General features: G+C 49.4%; 1 protein-coding gene across 2 annotated transcripts in view; it reads left to right on the top strand.

Moving 5' to 3' along the window:
• Nucleotides 1-5,855: 5,855 nt before the first annotated feature.
• The window catches only part of FBLN7 (fibulin 7), a 44,853-nt gene continuing 34,793 nt past the window's right edge, over nt 5,856-15,915 (top strand). For both annotated transcript variants that reach the window (XM_065891489.1, XM_065891490.1), the window contains exon 1: nt 5,856-5,930. In XM_065891489.1, coding sequence (XP_065747561.1) covers nt 5,856-5,930 — 75 coding nt within the window. The remainder of the gene's footprint in view (nt 5,931-15,915) is intronic.

Raw genomic sequence — 15,915 nt, forward strand, 5'->3', positions numbered from 1 at the left:
GCTGTGTTAATTTCTGCTGTACAGCAAAGTGATTCAGTTTTATATATATATTCTTTCTCATTATGGTTTATCACAGGATGTTGAATATAGTTCTCTGTGCTATACAGTAGGACCTTGTTGTTTATCCATTCTCTATATAATAGTTGCATCTGCTAATGGCAAAATCCCAATCCATCCCCCCCCCTTGGCAACCACAAGTCTGTTCTCCATGTCTATGACTGTGTTTCTGGTTTTTTGTTTGTTTGTTTGTTTTTTTGCGGTACGCGGGCCTCTCACCGTTGTGGCCTCTCCCGTTGCAGAGCACAGGCGCTGGACGCGCAGGCTCAGCGGCCATGGCTCACGGGCCCAGCCGCTCCACGGCATGTAGGATCTTCCCGGACCGGGGCACGAACCCGTGTCCCCTGCATCGGCAGGAGGACTCTCAACCACTGCGCCACCAGGGAAGCCCGTGTTTCTGTTTTGTAAATAAGTTCATTTATGTCACGTTTTAGATTCCACATATAAGTGATACTATATGGTATTTGTCTTTCTCCTTCTGACTTATGTCACTTAGTATGATAATCTCTAGGTCCATCCATATTGCTGCAAATAGCATTATTTTATTTTTTTATGGCTGAGTAATATTCCATTGTATATACATACCACACCTTCTTTATCCATTCATCTGTCGATGGACATTTAGGTTGTGTCCGTGTCTTGGCTACTGTGAATACTCCTGCTCTGAACATATGCCTTTTCTCTCTCTAAACTTCCATCTGGTCCTCATGGGCATGGGGTGGCTGCCGCACCTCCAGGCATTGGGCCCACGCTCCAGGCAAGAGGAAGAAGGACACACACCAGTTGAGTCTGTTTCTATTTATCAGGAAAGTGGGTTTCCTGGAAGCCCCACTCACCAGACTTCACTTATATCCCATCAGTCAGAACTGGGTCACGCAGCCAAGGGAGTCTGCATTTAGGGAGTCTGAAGAGGTGGTATAGGGGTATTTTTAACTGGGTATATTACAACCTTAGAAAAAAAATAGTATTGTATTACCAAGGGGAAAGATTGTCAGTGACCTCTTAGTGCCTCGCCCAGAGAGTGTGTGCGCACAAGCTTGATCGTGTGTGTGTGTCACCTCTCTTCCTGTTAGAGCCACAATTCTGGAGAAAAAAAATATTTTTAACTTATTGCCAGTGGTCACTCTATCAGTCAAAGGCCGAGAGGTGGCTCGCTCAAGTCAGTATAAGGTGCAGATGATTTATTAACAGGCTATGAACAGGATGTACAAACGCCAACCAGGGGAGTGCCCTATCCCAGAGCTTCTAAGGCAGGTGCTCTTCCTATCTCTGGACCCCGGAGGATGAGAGGGAGAGGGGCTGCCGGAATCCCAGAGAAAGAGAGGGATGGAGAACAGGTTGCCTTGAAAAGAGCAGTGACCTTCTATCGAGGGACACAGCCAGCTTGAGTCAAGCTCAGGACCTCACCGTTCCCTATCTGACCTCCCACTGAGCGCCTCCACCTGCTACACACAGCCAGAGGACAGAGCACCCAAGGGTGTTGATGCAGTCCCTACAGGTTGGCATCGAGACAGAGGGCAGGGTGGGAATGAGTGCGGAGTGCATCCGGAGGGACAAATAGAGTCGTCTGGCAAAGCCGTCCTGTTTTGAAGAATATTAAGTATGAAATTCTAGACCCAGGAATTAATTTCAACAATTCCTTGGAGGTTATTGTAATCAGGCCTAATTGTATAGGTGTAATCTCAGTTTGCAGTAAAAATGTATCCCTGAAAAATTACTCCTGAAGCTAATTTTGATATCTCTGCCTTAGAAGATATCAAACATTGGCCGAGGAGAACAGTCAGCAAATTCTTGTGTTTAGTTTCTGATGCGGCAGAAAGCATGCTTCTCGGGCTCGGACACACCCAAGTATAAATCCTGTCTCTCCCGATCACTAACCTGACGTTGATCTTGGGTGATCAAGCATTCTAAGCCTCAGTTTCCCAATCTGCAAAATGGGAATAATAATAGGACCTGTTTTGCTGGGTTGTGAGGGAATAAATGAGAACATTCATGAAACGCTTAACAGAGGGCCTGGCACACAGCAGGTGCTAAGGAAATGTTGGTTCCCTTCTTACGTTGTCCCTGTGTGGAGGACCATGAGTCAGTTTAGGCAAAGACTCTTGAACTAAGCCCCACTGTACGCTAGGCACTGTGTTAGGCACTTTATATTCATCATTCTGAAATCCCTTAATAATTCTTCAGATAAATGCCGTTTCCATACATAGTTGAGGAAACTGAGACCTGCAAAGCTTAGGAGAGTTGTGAGGTCACACTGGCAACATGTAGTGGGTAAGATCCGGCCCAGGTGTGTCTGATTTCAAGGGCTGTGTGTCCTTGGCTGCATCCATATTCTGCCTCTCCCACAGGGACTTGGACTTCACTGTGGAACGGCATTCACGGATTTGCAGCATTTCCTCCTTTTGGCAGATGTTAACTGGTGTTTGGTCTTTAATCAAGGCACAATTGAATCTGTTTTCCTACAGATTTTCATTTTATAAAATTGGAAACGGTTTTGTAGGGAGGAACGTCTCTTCTAGCTGTCATGACATCATACATAAGTCTTCAAAGTTCAACACAGGAGTACACGATTTGGTTGGCTGGGGCTCGAGATTTAGTGTGAAAGCCTCCCGTAGCCCCTCACAAAAGGGCCGTGCTCAGAGCTAGCACCTGATAAATATTTGTGTAAAGAGTAACAGACTAAGTCACTGTGCTCCGGCTAGACCATCCTCCCCCTGTTCCTACCCTGTTATCCCGGCTCGGGCTCACAGGCTGGGCTTTGTTCCTGGGCCCCTTTGCAGGTGCTTGGTGGGGGTCGATTACACTTAGAATCACAGATAGAGGTGAGTGAAGGAGACAAAGAGGGAGAAGCAGCTCAGAATGAGATGACAGACAAGATTCAGCCACAGAGGAGCCCGAGAAACCCGAAAGAGAAAAAGCGACGTGTCAGTCACTGTGAGGGTCCCAGGAAACCGCTCTGGAATGGCTGATTTAGACTGGGTACTGCTTCTGATCGGGTCTTTTTTTTTTTTTGCGGTACGCGGGCCTCTCCCTGTTGTGGCCTCTCCCGTTGCAGAGCACAGGCTCCGGACGTGCAGGCTCAGCGGCCATGGCTCACGGGCCCAGCCGCTCCGCTCCTCCCCCATTTTGTATTCCCACTTTACACAGGGAATGTGAGTGTATCAGAGAGACAGCACTGAGCCCAGGAGATGGCAACCGATTCTGCCGAAAGGCTTTACCAATATTTTCTTTAGACATCTAGACCCCCTTCATCCCCTGACATTCTAGAATAGTCTCTGGAAAATGAGATAGAGAGGAAACAGAAGAAACAATATCGAGGTAGGCCCGTCTTATTAAGTCAAAGGTTGGTTTCCGGAGCCCTGAATAGAGGGCGCTTGGCTTCTTCTCACGGTCTGTCTGCTCTTTGCAGCCTTGGCAGGTCTGGCTGTGGAGGGTGTGCCTTGATGACCACAGGTCAAGGGCAGCTGAGGACAGAGAGAGAAGGGATGGTACTGCTGGGGCAGTGGGACCTTAGAAGGTTAATTCGGAGCAGATGCCAGAGCACTAGATAGAAGTCAGCCATAGGACAAGGGAAACAAATGGAAATTGATAATAGGAAAAAAAACTGTGTTGAAACTTAGAAATGCTTGAAAAGTAAAAGAAGAAGAAAAGAAAGAGAAGAAGAAGAAAACCAAAAAAAAAGAAACAGGAAAAACTCTGTTCCTGTAAATAAAATTCCCGAAATCCTATGATTGCATTATTTAAGTAAAATGTGGGATAAGGTAGCCTGTGCTGGAACCAGCCCTGCTCTGGAGACCTTTGGGTTTGCAAACCATGGGCAAGTCACTCAGCCATTCCCGGCTTCAGTTTCTTCACTGGTGAAATCGGGAGTGCCTTCCAGCTTTATGAATCCATTCAGAGGGCTCAAGAGGACAATAGGTCTTGCACACATCTGGCTGGTTCCAGCGCACATCTGTCTGGTTCCAGCACACAGCCGGAACACGCCTGAGAAGCCTTGGCTTTGGGGGCTGCCATGTAAACACAAGGTAGGATAAAATACAAAATAAACACAGCCACAGTGACCAGAAGGAATCCTTCCTTGTGGGTAGGGGTGGGGAGAGTGCAGACAGAGAGGGGGACGCTGGGCTTTGGCACAGAGAGCAAAGGCAGAAAACCACTATTCCCAGAGGCCGCCCGGGCTCAGGTCACTGCTGCCCAGGGCCCTCCACCTGGACAGGGAAAAGCAATCTTCTGCCCAGGTCTCTCTCAAGCCGTCTCCACAGGAATGCAGATAGGACTACCAGACCTGCTCTCCTTCCTCCGGCAGGAAGGTGGAGGGGGCAGCCCAGCAGGATTTCCTGGGTAACTCCTGCCCAGGTGGCCAGGCTGCACCAGGCGCCACCAGTCCCCTTTCCAGGGGTCTCCAACTTTCCTTTCCAAAGGAAAACGGTTCCTGCTCTGAGGCTGCAGCCTTCTGAGCTCTGTGCCTTGAGCTCTGAGTGGGCTCTGCTAAGTGAAATTCGGAAAAGGAAAAATAGATTTGAGGCTTGGCCAGACTTGGTGTGCACCATGACATCTGCAGTGTTGCCTTCTGAAAACATTCTTCCAGTAAGAACTTAAATAATGTTTTCCAGGAGCTTGGGGCTGAGGCCATCTGGTTCCTCCCACAGCCCCTGGATGCTCGGACTGCTCATGTCTGCCCTTCCCAGCGGCATTTCCCACCCGACCTTAGCAAAGCATCCAGTGTTCCCATAACCCGGCCTCCAGTCCAAACTGAGTTTCTCCTTCCGTTGGGGGAGTGGAGGACAGCAAATGAGGAGGGCTGTCGATTCTGAGTCACAGTGCATGTGTGTTCTTGTACCCCGATAGCACTGTTTAAAAAGACACTAGTCTGGGCTTCCCTGGTGGCGCAGTGGTTGAGAGTCCGCCTGCCGGTGCAGGGGACGCGGGTTCGTGCCACGGTCCGGGAGGGTCCCGCCTGCCGCGGGGCGGCTGGGCCCGTGGGCCGTGGCCGCTGAGCCTGCGCGTCCGGAGCCTGCGCGTCCAGAGCCTGTGCTCCTCAACGGGAGAGGCCGCAGCGGTGAGAGGCCCGCGTACCGCAAAAAACAAAAAACAAACCAAAAAAAGACACTAGTCTACTCGAGTGGAGAACTTGGTCTGAGTTCATGAAGCCCATCTCCTGGCCAATCTAGTCCTGTCTTCCGAAGGCCGTGGAGGAAGATGTCCTCACGTGAGCTCTGAAGTTGGACACACCTGGGTTTGAAGCTCCACTTTCTGCTGGGTGATGTCAGCCTCAGTATCCCCAGCCGGGAAAGGGGCGGGTCAGGAGCGTCCCGGCGCGGGGTGGGCTCCCGGGATCCCGCACGCACGTGCGCGCCGCCTCGGCCGCCTCCCCCGCCAGGGCGCTGAAGATGCCCGCGCTCGTCCTCGGCGTCGCGCCCGGCCTCCTCGGGGAGCCGCGCGGGTTGGGCGCGCTCCCAGGCGCATTCCTGGCCGGGCAGCCCCTCCTCCTCGGCCTTGGCCAAGGGGCTGGCGCCTCCCCGCCTCGCTGCGATTGTCTCGTGCGGGCGGCTGCGGACGCTCCTGGACGCTGCGGCTGCAGGTCTGCGCGCGGCGCACCTGGACCCGGGACTGCGCCTCCCGAGCGCGGCGGGCCCGGCTGCGCTCCGGGGCTCCCGCCTCCCTCCCTGCCCGAGCCGCTCGGGGCCGCGCGGAGCCCCGCTCCCCGCAGGGGCGGCTGCGGCATCGGCTTGGGACAACCTCGGCAGGGAAGGCAAAGTTATTTCCCCTTCCCAAGCAGAAAGGTTCCGATTGGCAAGATGGTGCCCAACTGTCCCCGCGCGCTCTTCCTCCTGCTGCTTTTCCTCGCCTGCCCCGAATCGCGGGCTTCCCAGGTCAGTGTCCCTCCCGCCCCTCCCCTGTCCCGCTTGCAGGGGAGGCCACGCCAAGGCCGGAGGACCTGGGCTCACCACATTCCACCGGAATGCTCGGGCTGGGGGCTTGGAGCGAGGCTGGAGTTGGGGTTCAGTTTTAAGAGGGAAGCGTGAGATCCCCCCCATCTGTCATCGGATGCATCGCGGGCCGGGCGTCTGGGAGAACCCGGGCTGGTCTAGCCGAGCAGTTTGTGCGAAAGCCTCGGTCCGCTGGGGGGAGGGAGAGAGAGGGCTCCGCGTGAGAACCGTGCGTTGCAGAAAGATTGCCCTGGGATTTATGAGACATTGGTCTTCCTCAGGTCTCCAGAAGAGCTCCCTGCTCGCCCAATTAGGGTAGAGGTTGTCCCCTCCCCTCCAACTTCCAACATTTAAATTTCTAACTGAAATATCATTCTTACCACCACCAACTTTAAATTTTATTTAATTTATTTTTGGCTGCGTTGGGTCTTCGTTGCTGCGCACGGGCTTTCTCTAGTTGTGGCGAGCGGGGGCTACTCTTCGTTGCGGTGCGCAGGCTTCTCTTGTTGCGGAGCACGGGCCCTAGGCGCACGGGCTTCAGTAGATGCGGCGGTGGGCTCAGTAGTTGTGGCTCACGGGCTTAGTTGCTCCCTCGGCATGCGGGATCGTCCCGGACCAGGGCTCGAACACGTCCCTGCATCGGCAGGCGGATTCTTAACCACTGTGCCACCAGGGAAGCCCCACCACCAACTTTTAAAGGCTCAGAACTTTCTTAGCAGTTCGCCGCGTTTCCCAGGCAGAGACAGGTGGGAGGTTTCTGAAGCAGCCCCACCTGAGCCTAGGGGACCTTAGATTTGGGAATGCATTTCTTTCCCACACTTGCAGGCAGCTCGCCGTTTAATTTTTCTCTCCCTGACGTTTGTGTCTGTTGGAGTCCCACTGGATTTATGTGCTTGACCAGGTTTACTTTTACATTAAGCAGTAAAAACTCATGGTTAACATTAAGATAAGAATGCAGATAAAAATGTGTCTTCCAGAGGTGAGACTGGAGTTGCTCGATTCAGAGCCAGCTATCACTAGACTGGCTCTGGAAACTGGAGACCCCTCCCTCTGTGACGGCGTGTCCCGTGGGCTGTGGGGCAGCTACCCCAAGAATACCGTCCATAACACTAATAGTAACGGCAGACGGAAAGAAAGCTCACTGAGCGATGAGTGCTGCGTTCTTTGCTAAGGCTCTTTATTCTCAGGGCAGCGCTGTGAGTCTGGGAACTATTGTCATCCCCATTTTGCAGATGAGGGAGCTGAGACCCAGGGAGATTCTGACTTACTCAAGTTTCACATGGCCAGGAAGGAGTGGAGTAAATTTAATCTCTCTCCTTGGTCTCCAAGCCTTTTCCCTTCCCCACAGACTCTCACCCATGGACTGAATACCTGACAGGCACAACCGTGGCCACCTAGAAGCCCTTGGGGCACAGGAAGGGGCTCCAGGCAGGGAGAACTCAGTTCAGGCCAAACACGGCCCGTGTGAGTGCAGAATGCGGTGAGTTGCCACTGCAGGAAGTCGCTCAGCCACCAGGCAGCAGAAGCCTGGTCTAGGGCCACAATCAACCCACCCAACAGAACAGTGGGGTGTCCCACCCACGATGCAGATTACATAACAGAACCTGAGGCCCAGAGCTCAAAGCCAGAAGCACAGGTAGGTGCATCCCTAAGCCGGCTCCCCACCCAGGCCAGGAGAGGGGGCAGGGTGGATAGGAAGTGCCAGAGGAAGCTGAGGGGCTCTGCACTGCCATTATCCGATCTCTGAAGGTTACCTGGAAAAGTGGTGACACCTTGGCAGTTGTCAGATGTCTGCAGCTGCTGTTCAAGCAGGGAAGTAAGCTCTCTCAGGCTCTGTTCCTGGGGGAGATCTGGGTCCCATCCCTGCCCTGCCACATCCAGGCTTTCTCAGATTCCTTCTCCTCTAAACCTTGGTTTCTTTACCTGCGAGAGCACCTGCCTCACTGGGCTTTGTGAAGGGGAAAGGGAGCAGAATCACCCCTAATCCTTGTCTGACTTTTCAGCACATCCGTCCTGGGTCACTTTGCAAGATTTCTGTGACCTGCTGTTGGAGAGCCAGTGGTCCTGGGGAAGGAGGGGAGGTTGAGCAATGTGGGGATCCCATAAGTGGGAGCCCTTTCCCAACACTACTGCCCACTCTGTGGCCTTTCCCCAGGAAGAGAAACAGCCTTGCTGGGGAGACAAGAAAGGGAGAACATTTAACACACCCCACGCCTCACCCTCTTCCCCCACAATGGCTCTCGGCCTCCTTGTTGCCTGTGGGGAGGCGGGGCTGTGGTATTTCAGAATGTTTCCCCTTCTCCAAAACCTCTCCTTGTGATCACATGTCACAGGCTTCCAAATTCCACCATTAGAGATTCATTCTTTTGGTTGTCTACTCCCAGTTGATACATTGCTTTTTACAGTGTAATGGGAAAGAAATGTTTTTGGTGTACATTTCCATGATCTTAACCATAGAACTATGTTCTATATGTGGTACTCACCACCACAGTCAGGAGACAGAAGAGTTCCACCACCCCAAAATGACATCATCATGCCCTATGTAGTCACACCCTCTGGCCACCCTAGCGCCTGGCAACACTGATCCGTTCTTCATCATTATGGTTTTTTCATCTTCACAGTGTCCTATAAATGGAAGCAAAAAGTACATAGACTTGTGACTCTTACTTCTTTAACTTAGCATAAAGCATTTAAGATTCTTCCATGTCGTTCTGGGGATGCACAGTTCCTTCCTATTGCTGGGTAGTATTCCATTGTGTGGACGTATCACAGCTCTTTTTTTTTTATCAATTCAGCCATTGAACTGAATGACACCCATGGTATCAGTTCCAGTTTTTGGTGATTATGACTAGAGCTGCCGTAAACATTCCCATACAGCTTTTGTGTGAATGTAAAAACACTCATTTCTCTTGGGTAAATATCTAGGAGTGGGATTGCTGGGTTATATGGTAAGTGTATCTTTAACTTTGTCAGAAGCAGCCAAACTCTATTACATATCAGTTGTATCGTTTGCATTCCCACCAGCAATCCATAAAAGACCCGGTTGCCCTGCATCCTCACCAGCACTTAATATTATCGGGTTTGTCTGTTTGTTTCTAAGTCACTCTAATAGGTATGGAATGGTATCTCATTGTGCTTTTAATTTCCATTTCTCTAATAACTGATAATATTGACATCTTTTCATGTGCTTATTTGCCATTTGAATAGTTTACTGGGTGAAGTGTCTGTTCAGGCCCTCTGCCCATTTTCCAAATGGGTGATTTGTTTTCTTATTGTTAAGTTTTGAGTATTCTTTATACATTCTAAATAGAAATCCTTTATCAGGTGTGTGAGTTGCCAATATTTTCTCCCTATCTGCAGCTTGTCTTTAAAAAATTTTTTTAAATTTTATATTGGGGTAGAGTTGATTTACAATGTTGTGTTAGTTTCAGGTGTACAGCAAAGTGAGTTAGTTATACATATTCCTGTATCTATTCTTTTTCAGATTCTTTTCCCATATAGGTTATGACAGAGTATTGAGTATAGTTCCCTGTGCTCTACAGTAGATCCTCGTTGATTATCTATTTTATATATAGTAGTGTGTATATATTAATCCCAAACTTGTAATTTATTCTTCTCCCTACCCCACCTTTCCCCTTTGGTAACCATAAATTTGTTTTCTAAGCCTGTGAGTCTATTTCTGTTTTGTAAATAAGTTCATTTGTATCATTTTTTTTTAGATTCCACATAAGTGATGTCATATGATGTTTGTCTTTCTCTGACTTACTTTGACAATCTCCAGGTCCATCCATGTGGCTGCAAATGGCATGATTTCATTCACTGCAGCTTGTCTAAACAGTGTCTTTCCCAGACCAAAGGTTTTAAATTTTGATGAAGCCCAATTGATCGATTTTTTATTTTTATAGATCGTGGTTTTGGTGTCACGTCTAAGACCTCTTTGACCCCAGATCATGAACTTTTTCTTGTATGTTTTCTTCTAAAATTTTTGTAGTTTTGCATTTTTACATTTTGATCTGTAATTTATCTTGAGTTAATTTTTGTGTAAAGTGTGAGGTTTGTGTTGAGATAAACACTTTGCATGTAGATATCCAGTTGTTCCAACAGCATTTGTAGAAAAGACTGTTGAATTGCCATTGAATTGTCTTAGCAACTTTGTCAAAAATCAGTGCATCATATGGGTTTATTTCTGCCAGTAACACACTATCTTGATGACTGTAATTTTATTTATTTAGTTAGTTAGTTATTTGGCTGCATTGGGTCTTCGTTGCACACGGGCTTTCTCTAGTTGTGGCGAGCAGGCGTCTACTCTTTGTTGCCACGCACGGGCTTCTCATTGCAGTGGCCTTTCGTTGCAGAGCACAAGCTCTAGGTGCACGGGCTTCAGTAGTTGTAGCGCGCGGGCCCAGTAGTTGTGGTTTGCGGGCTCTAGAGCGCAGACTCAGCCGTTGTGGTGCACGGACTTAGTTGCTCCAGAGGCATGTGGGATCTTCCCAGACCAGGGATCGAACCCGTGTCCCCTGCATTGGCAGGCGGATTCTTAACCACTGCGCCACCAGGGAAGTCCCGTTACTGTAATTTTTTTTTTTTTTTTTAATTATTATTTTTTACTTTTTTTTTTTTTTTTTTTTTTGCGGTACTCGGGCCTCTCGCTGCCGTGGCCTCTCCCGCTGCGGAGCACAGGCTCCGGACGTGCAGGCTCAGCGGCCATGGCCCATGGGGCCAGCCACACCGCGGCATGTGGGATCCTCCCAGACCGGGGCACGAACCCGCGTCTCCTGCATCGGCAGGCGGACTCTCAACCACTGAGCCACCAGGGAAGCCCCCGTTACTGTAATTTTATATAAGACTTAAAATTGGATAGATTTTAAGACTTTATTATTCCTTTTCAAAATTGTTTCGGTTATTATAGCTTGTATTTCCCTTAAAATTTTAGAATCGGCTTGTCTCTATCCACAGAATTCCACTGGAATTTTGATTGAAACTGCATTAAACCTACTGATCAATTAGGGGTGAACTGGCGTCTTAACAATACTGAGTCTTCCAATCTGTGAAAACAACATGTCTTTCCATTTATTTAGCTCTTCCTTGGTTTCCCTCATCAGCATTTTTTAGTTACCAACATAAACATGTTTTGTTAGATTTATATCTAAGTATTTCATTTTTGGAGCTATTTTAAGTGGTATTAGGTTTAAAATTTTTTTATTTCCAATGCTGTATTCCTTGTATATGGAAATTCAGTGGGCTTTTCTGTGTTGACATGGTGTCCTGTGACTTTGTGGAACACACTTCTTAGTTATAGGGCATTTTTTTTTTTTGTAGATTCCCTCAGATTTTTTTTACATAAACGATCATGTTATCTGTGAATAGGGGCAATTTTATTTCTTCCTTTCTAATCCATGTGCCATTTATTTATTTATTTAGCCTTATTAAAACTTCCAGTACTGTGTTGCGTAAGAGAGTGGACATTCTCGCCTTGTTCTAGAACTTGGGAAGAATGCATTCCGTTTTTTTAATGTTAAGCGGGATGCTAGGTTGTGGGTTTTTGCAGATGCCATTTGTCAGGTTAAGGTTCTCTTCTAGCCATAGTTTGATGGAGTATTCATTATGAATGGATGGTGAATTTTATCACAAGCTTTTTCTGCTTTCATTGATATGATCCTGTGGTTCTTCCTCAGTTATTAAAGTGGATGACTTTGACTGAATTTTTTAATTTATTTTTAATTTTTTAAAATTGAAGTACAGTTGATTTACAGTGCTGTGTGATTGATTTTCTAATTTTGAAAGCAGCCTTGCATTCCCCGATAAACCCTAATTGATTATGGCATCGTATACATCGTCTATATTTCTGGATTCTACTTGCTAATGTTTTGTGAGAATTCTTGTATCTTCTTCATGAGGGATATTGGTGTGTAGCAGGGGTCAGCAAACTATGGTCCATGACCCACATCCAGTACACTGCTGGTCAAATCTGTCCACACCGATTACTGACACGCCATCCATACCTGCCTTTTGCACTGCAATTGCGGAGGCGAGCAGTTGCAACAGAGACCCTATGGGCCGCGAAGATGAAAAATTTGACTCTCTGGCCCTCTTTCTACAGACACAGTTTGCTATCCCTCATTTATGGATTTCTTCTACTGTCTTTACCTGGTTTTGTCACCAGGGTAATACTGGCTTCCTAAAATGAGTTGTGAGCTGTCCCCTTCTCTTCTGTTTTCTGGATGAAACTGTGTAGAGGTGGTGTCAGTTCCTCTTATAATGTTTGGTAGAATTGACCAGTGAAACCATGTGGGCTTGGAGATTTCTTTTCTGGAAGGTTTTTAACTATGAATTCAATTTCTCTGACAGATACAGAACTACTTAGGGTAGACTTTTTCCTTTGGGTGACTTTTGGTAGCTTGTGGCTTTCAAGAAATTGTTCCACAGTCCTCACTGTCTCTTGAGGCAACTGATGTTAAATGCCCTGGAAATTACTCCCCGTTTCTAAACAATTGATCTCCTGTAAGGACAGATGAGTACTTTGTTCCATTGTTCGCTGCAAAGCCAAATAGTCTACTATGATTAATTTCCTTTCTTGTGTAACTTTTTGGTTTTCCTCAAGATTTTTCTCTTTTGCCCGGTTCGTCCTCTATATAAGCACAGTTGTTTCCAATAATCTCTTTCCTAGTCCATATTCTGTCGGGCTGCTTTCCCCCTGGATCCCAGTCATGCTGACCTTCTCTGGGCTCATGGCCCTGTGGCTACCCAGGGACTTTGGCCTGCGCTGGAGCTTATGTTTTCTAGATCATATGTCTTCCTCTTTCTTGGCTTATTCCCTTGTTTTTTTGAACACGTTCTCAGGAAAATGATGTTTTAATCCGCGATCCTTAGCCCTTCCCAGATCACTTTCCTATTGTAGATGTCACCATTTTTCTACCCTGAAACTTTAAAGCAGGCAACGGTAGCACCGTTATCCCCCCGCTGTAGATGGGGAGCCTGATGTGCCGGAGGAAGTGGCAGCTGAATCCTCATATTGGGAACAAAGCCAGAGGAAGGAGCGAGAGGGGCGGGAAATGCCCCCATCCAGTGTCCCCCACTGACTGAGTCGGGAGGGAAGGAGGTGGGGAGGGTTTGAGACCTATTCCCTGGTCTGAGAACACATGAGATGAAGAAGGGTGGAAATATGAAAACCCAAGTATGTTCCTTCCCGGTGTAGTGTGGTCAGCTTATCGGTGTCAATTCTACTGCCAGTTTCGATGGATTGGCTGGACTCCAGGTTGAGATGGATTGCTGTTTACTTCAGAACTCAGCACAAAAGGATACCATGCTTGATTAAAGGTATCTGCCGTGCTCGCAGCACCAGGAGTATTTGCTACCCTGCAGCAGGGTTTTATACACCGGCGCCTGTATTATAAGAATACATGGGGGTGAGCGGAAGCTACGGGGACATGGGAATCATCCATTTTGAAAATGGGGCATTTCATCAAACAAATATTTGGTGACTGCCATGGCCCAGGCCGGGAACAAAACAGACAAGGACCGTGCATTTGGTTTTGAAAGGGCTGCTCTAGATCTGGAGTTGGCTGATCAGGGTGGCAGTCTGAGCTGGGCTCAGCTCGACTGTTCTGCTCGATGGCTCCAGGCTCCGCTTTTCGGGTCTGGGCTCCTCTTCACCTGTGGACAGCTGCCAGGTTAGCTGCGGCTGGTTGGTCCAGGGTGGCTCTGCTCCATGCAGCCTCTCATCCTCCAGCAGGCTAGCTGGGTTTTTCACATGGTAGAAAGTGGTCAAGGGCCAGGACTAGCAGAATGCCCAAGACTTCTTGAGACGCTGTTCTACAATGAAGCTGGGATTTTGGCGTCCTCCAAGTGTGGTGAGGCCAACAGATCAGGAGACACTGCCGGAAAAGATAGTGTGTTACTCCCACTGTCGAGGAGGGAGAATATCATACCAAGTTGGGCTACAGAGAGAACAACAGCAGGCAGAAAGAGAGGGAGGGAAACTTCTGGAAAGCCTTTACTGAGGGTTTTGAGGGAAGAAATGGGTGAGACAGGTTAAGGGGACTAACCGGGTTAAGATTGGCTAGTTGGGATAATTGTAGCAGGATGGTGGTATAGGGCTGCCCCTAGTCATCTGATGCCGAACCCCAGGTTTGTTGGCGGGGACTGGGCGGGTGTCAGTGTCTCACAAGCTTCGGAGCCAGATAAGCAGGCGATGGGCTCTGGTTCAGTTGGTTTGCTACCAGAGGTGTGCTGGGCATGGGCAGGGAGGGTGTCGTGTTGTTTGCTGTCTCTAGGAATTTGCTGGCCCTGCCACAGAGGGGCAGTCTATGCCAAGTCAGCATGGCCCCAGATGTCAAAACATCACATACAGAAACTAGACAATGTGGTTAATCCAGAGCCAGCCTTGGAACTGGTGTATCGCTTCCAGCGCATTCTGTTGGCCAAAGCAAGTCACAAGACCCGCCCATATCCGGAGATGGGAAAACAGACCTCCCTCTGGATGGGAAGACTGGCAGAGCCTCCTTGCAGATGGCGTGGGTGTGGGGAGGAAGAGATTGCCATTCTGCAAACCTTCATCAGTAGTGATCCAGGGCTTTACTGCCCCCAGAGACAGTGCTCAGATGAATGGGTGGGGTCAGGGTGAGGATGGGTGACCGGGAGGCTGTCCTGGCATCTTCCACTTTCTCTAGCAGCCTCCACCTTTCCCTGGCAACTTAAGGAGGGGGACTCTTTCCAAGTCCTGTCAAGGACGGCCCTGATTACAGAGAAGAGTGGAGACCCCTTTGCTCCGTGGGGCAGTTTCTGGCCCCCGGGGGCGTTGGGCAGAGAGTGCTGAGGGTGTGGACGGGATGTGAACAGCTGGGGAAGGAGGCAGTGCCCTGGGTTCTCGGGTTGGCCTGGAGTCTTTCAGGCAGGAACTGATGCCCTCCCAGGCCTGCTCCCCCTGGAGGATTCTGTTTGACACTGGACTTGATTCCAGGCAGACCAAGCCAGATGCCTGTGGAGCTGCTCACCCCACCATCTGGGCACCGGCCCTCCCTCCACGTGCCCACCTCCACCTGCCTCCCAGCCAGCTGCCCCAGGAGGAGTGTCCATCCCCTGACTGTTGACAGAGGCCTGACGGTGCCCCTGATCTATAGGGGCAATGGTGGGCTGCCATGCTTCTACCAACTTTCCCAAGGCTTGTGCAGCCCTGGGGCCCTGGGGACAACGGGGCAGACTCCCTGAGTGGGTAGAACTTTCTATGTCCTCTCAAACCCTGTACCTGAGTCTTCCCTGCTTCTCTGGAGTTGCCTGGAACCTAAAATAAGGATGTCACAGACATCTTCATTTAAGAAAACAATAGGCACCTACAATTTGACAGGACCCAAACCTACCCATTTCAGTAAGTAAATCTCTATCTCGAGGAAGTAACCATTGATTTTCCCTGTATGCAGGAAAACACGTGTCCCTCTGGCAGTCTGGGCTCCAGACTCTGCAGAGGGAAGCAGCTGAAATGGGAAGCAAAGCCCAGGGAGCTCACCTTGGGGCTGCGTTTCCAGGTAAGACTGAGACGTGACATCATTCACATCAAAGACTGGAGGTGTGGGGGTGGGATGGCAACTCCAGGGACTCAGGAGACCCTAGGCTGCCCCCTGACCTTGCCGTTGTCATCTGGTTGGCTCCTGACTCAGACATGTCTCTTTATGCCGGGGATCAGGTTACCTCTAGACCCTCAACAGAAGTGGTGCTGCCAGCTCAGGAGATGCCCTTCCCTCTGCTCCCCTAGGCTGGGCTTCCCGTCTCTGCAGGAGGGGCTGGGGGCAGAGTGTGATCGGTAACTGGGTGCACGGCCCAGGGAGCCGAGAGAATCAGATGATTCTTGGCTGATCTGAAGAAAGGGAAAGCGCCAGGGGTGTCTGTAGGCAAAAAAAGACAAAAAGAAAAGCTTCTTCCAGAGAAGCGTCGG

This window comes from Phocoena phocoena, chromosome 14 (genome assembly GCF_963924675.1).
Source record: "Phocoena phocoena chromosome 14, mPhoPho1.1, whole genome shotgun sequence".
NCBI lineage: Eukaryota > Metazoa > Chordata > Mammalia > Artiodactyla > Phocoenidae > Phocoena > Phocoena phocoena.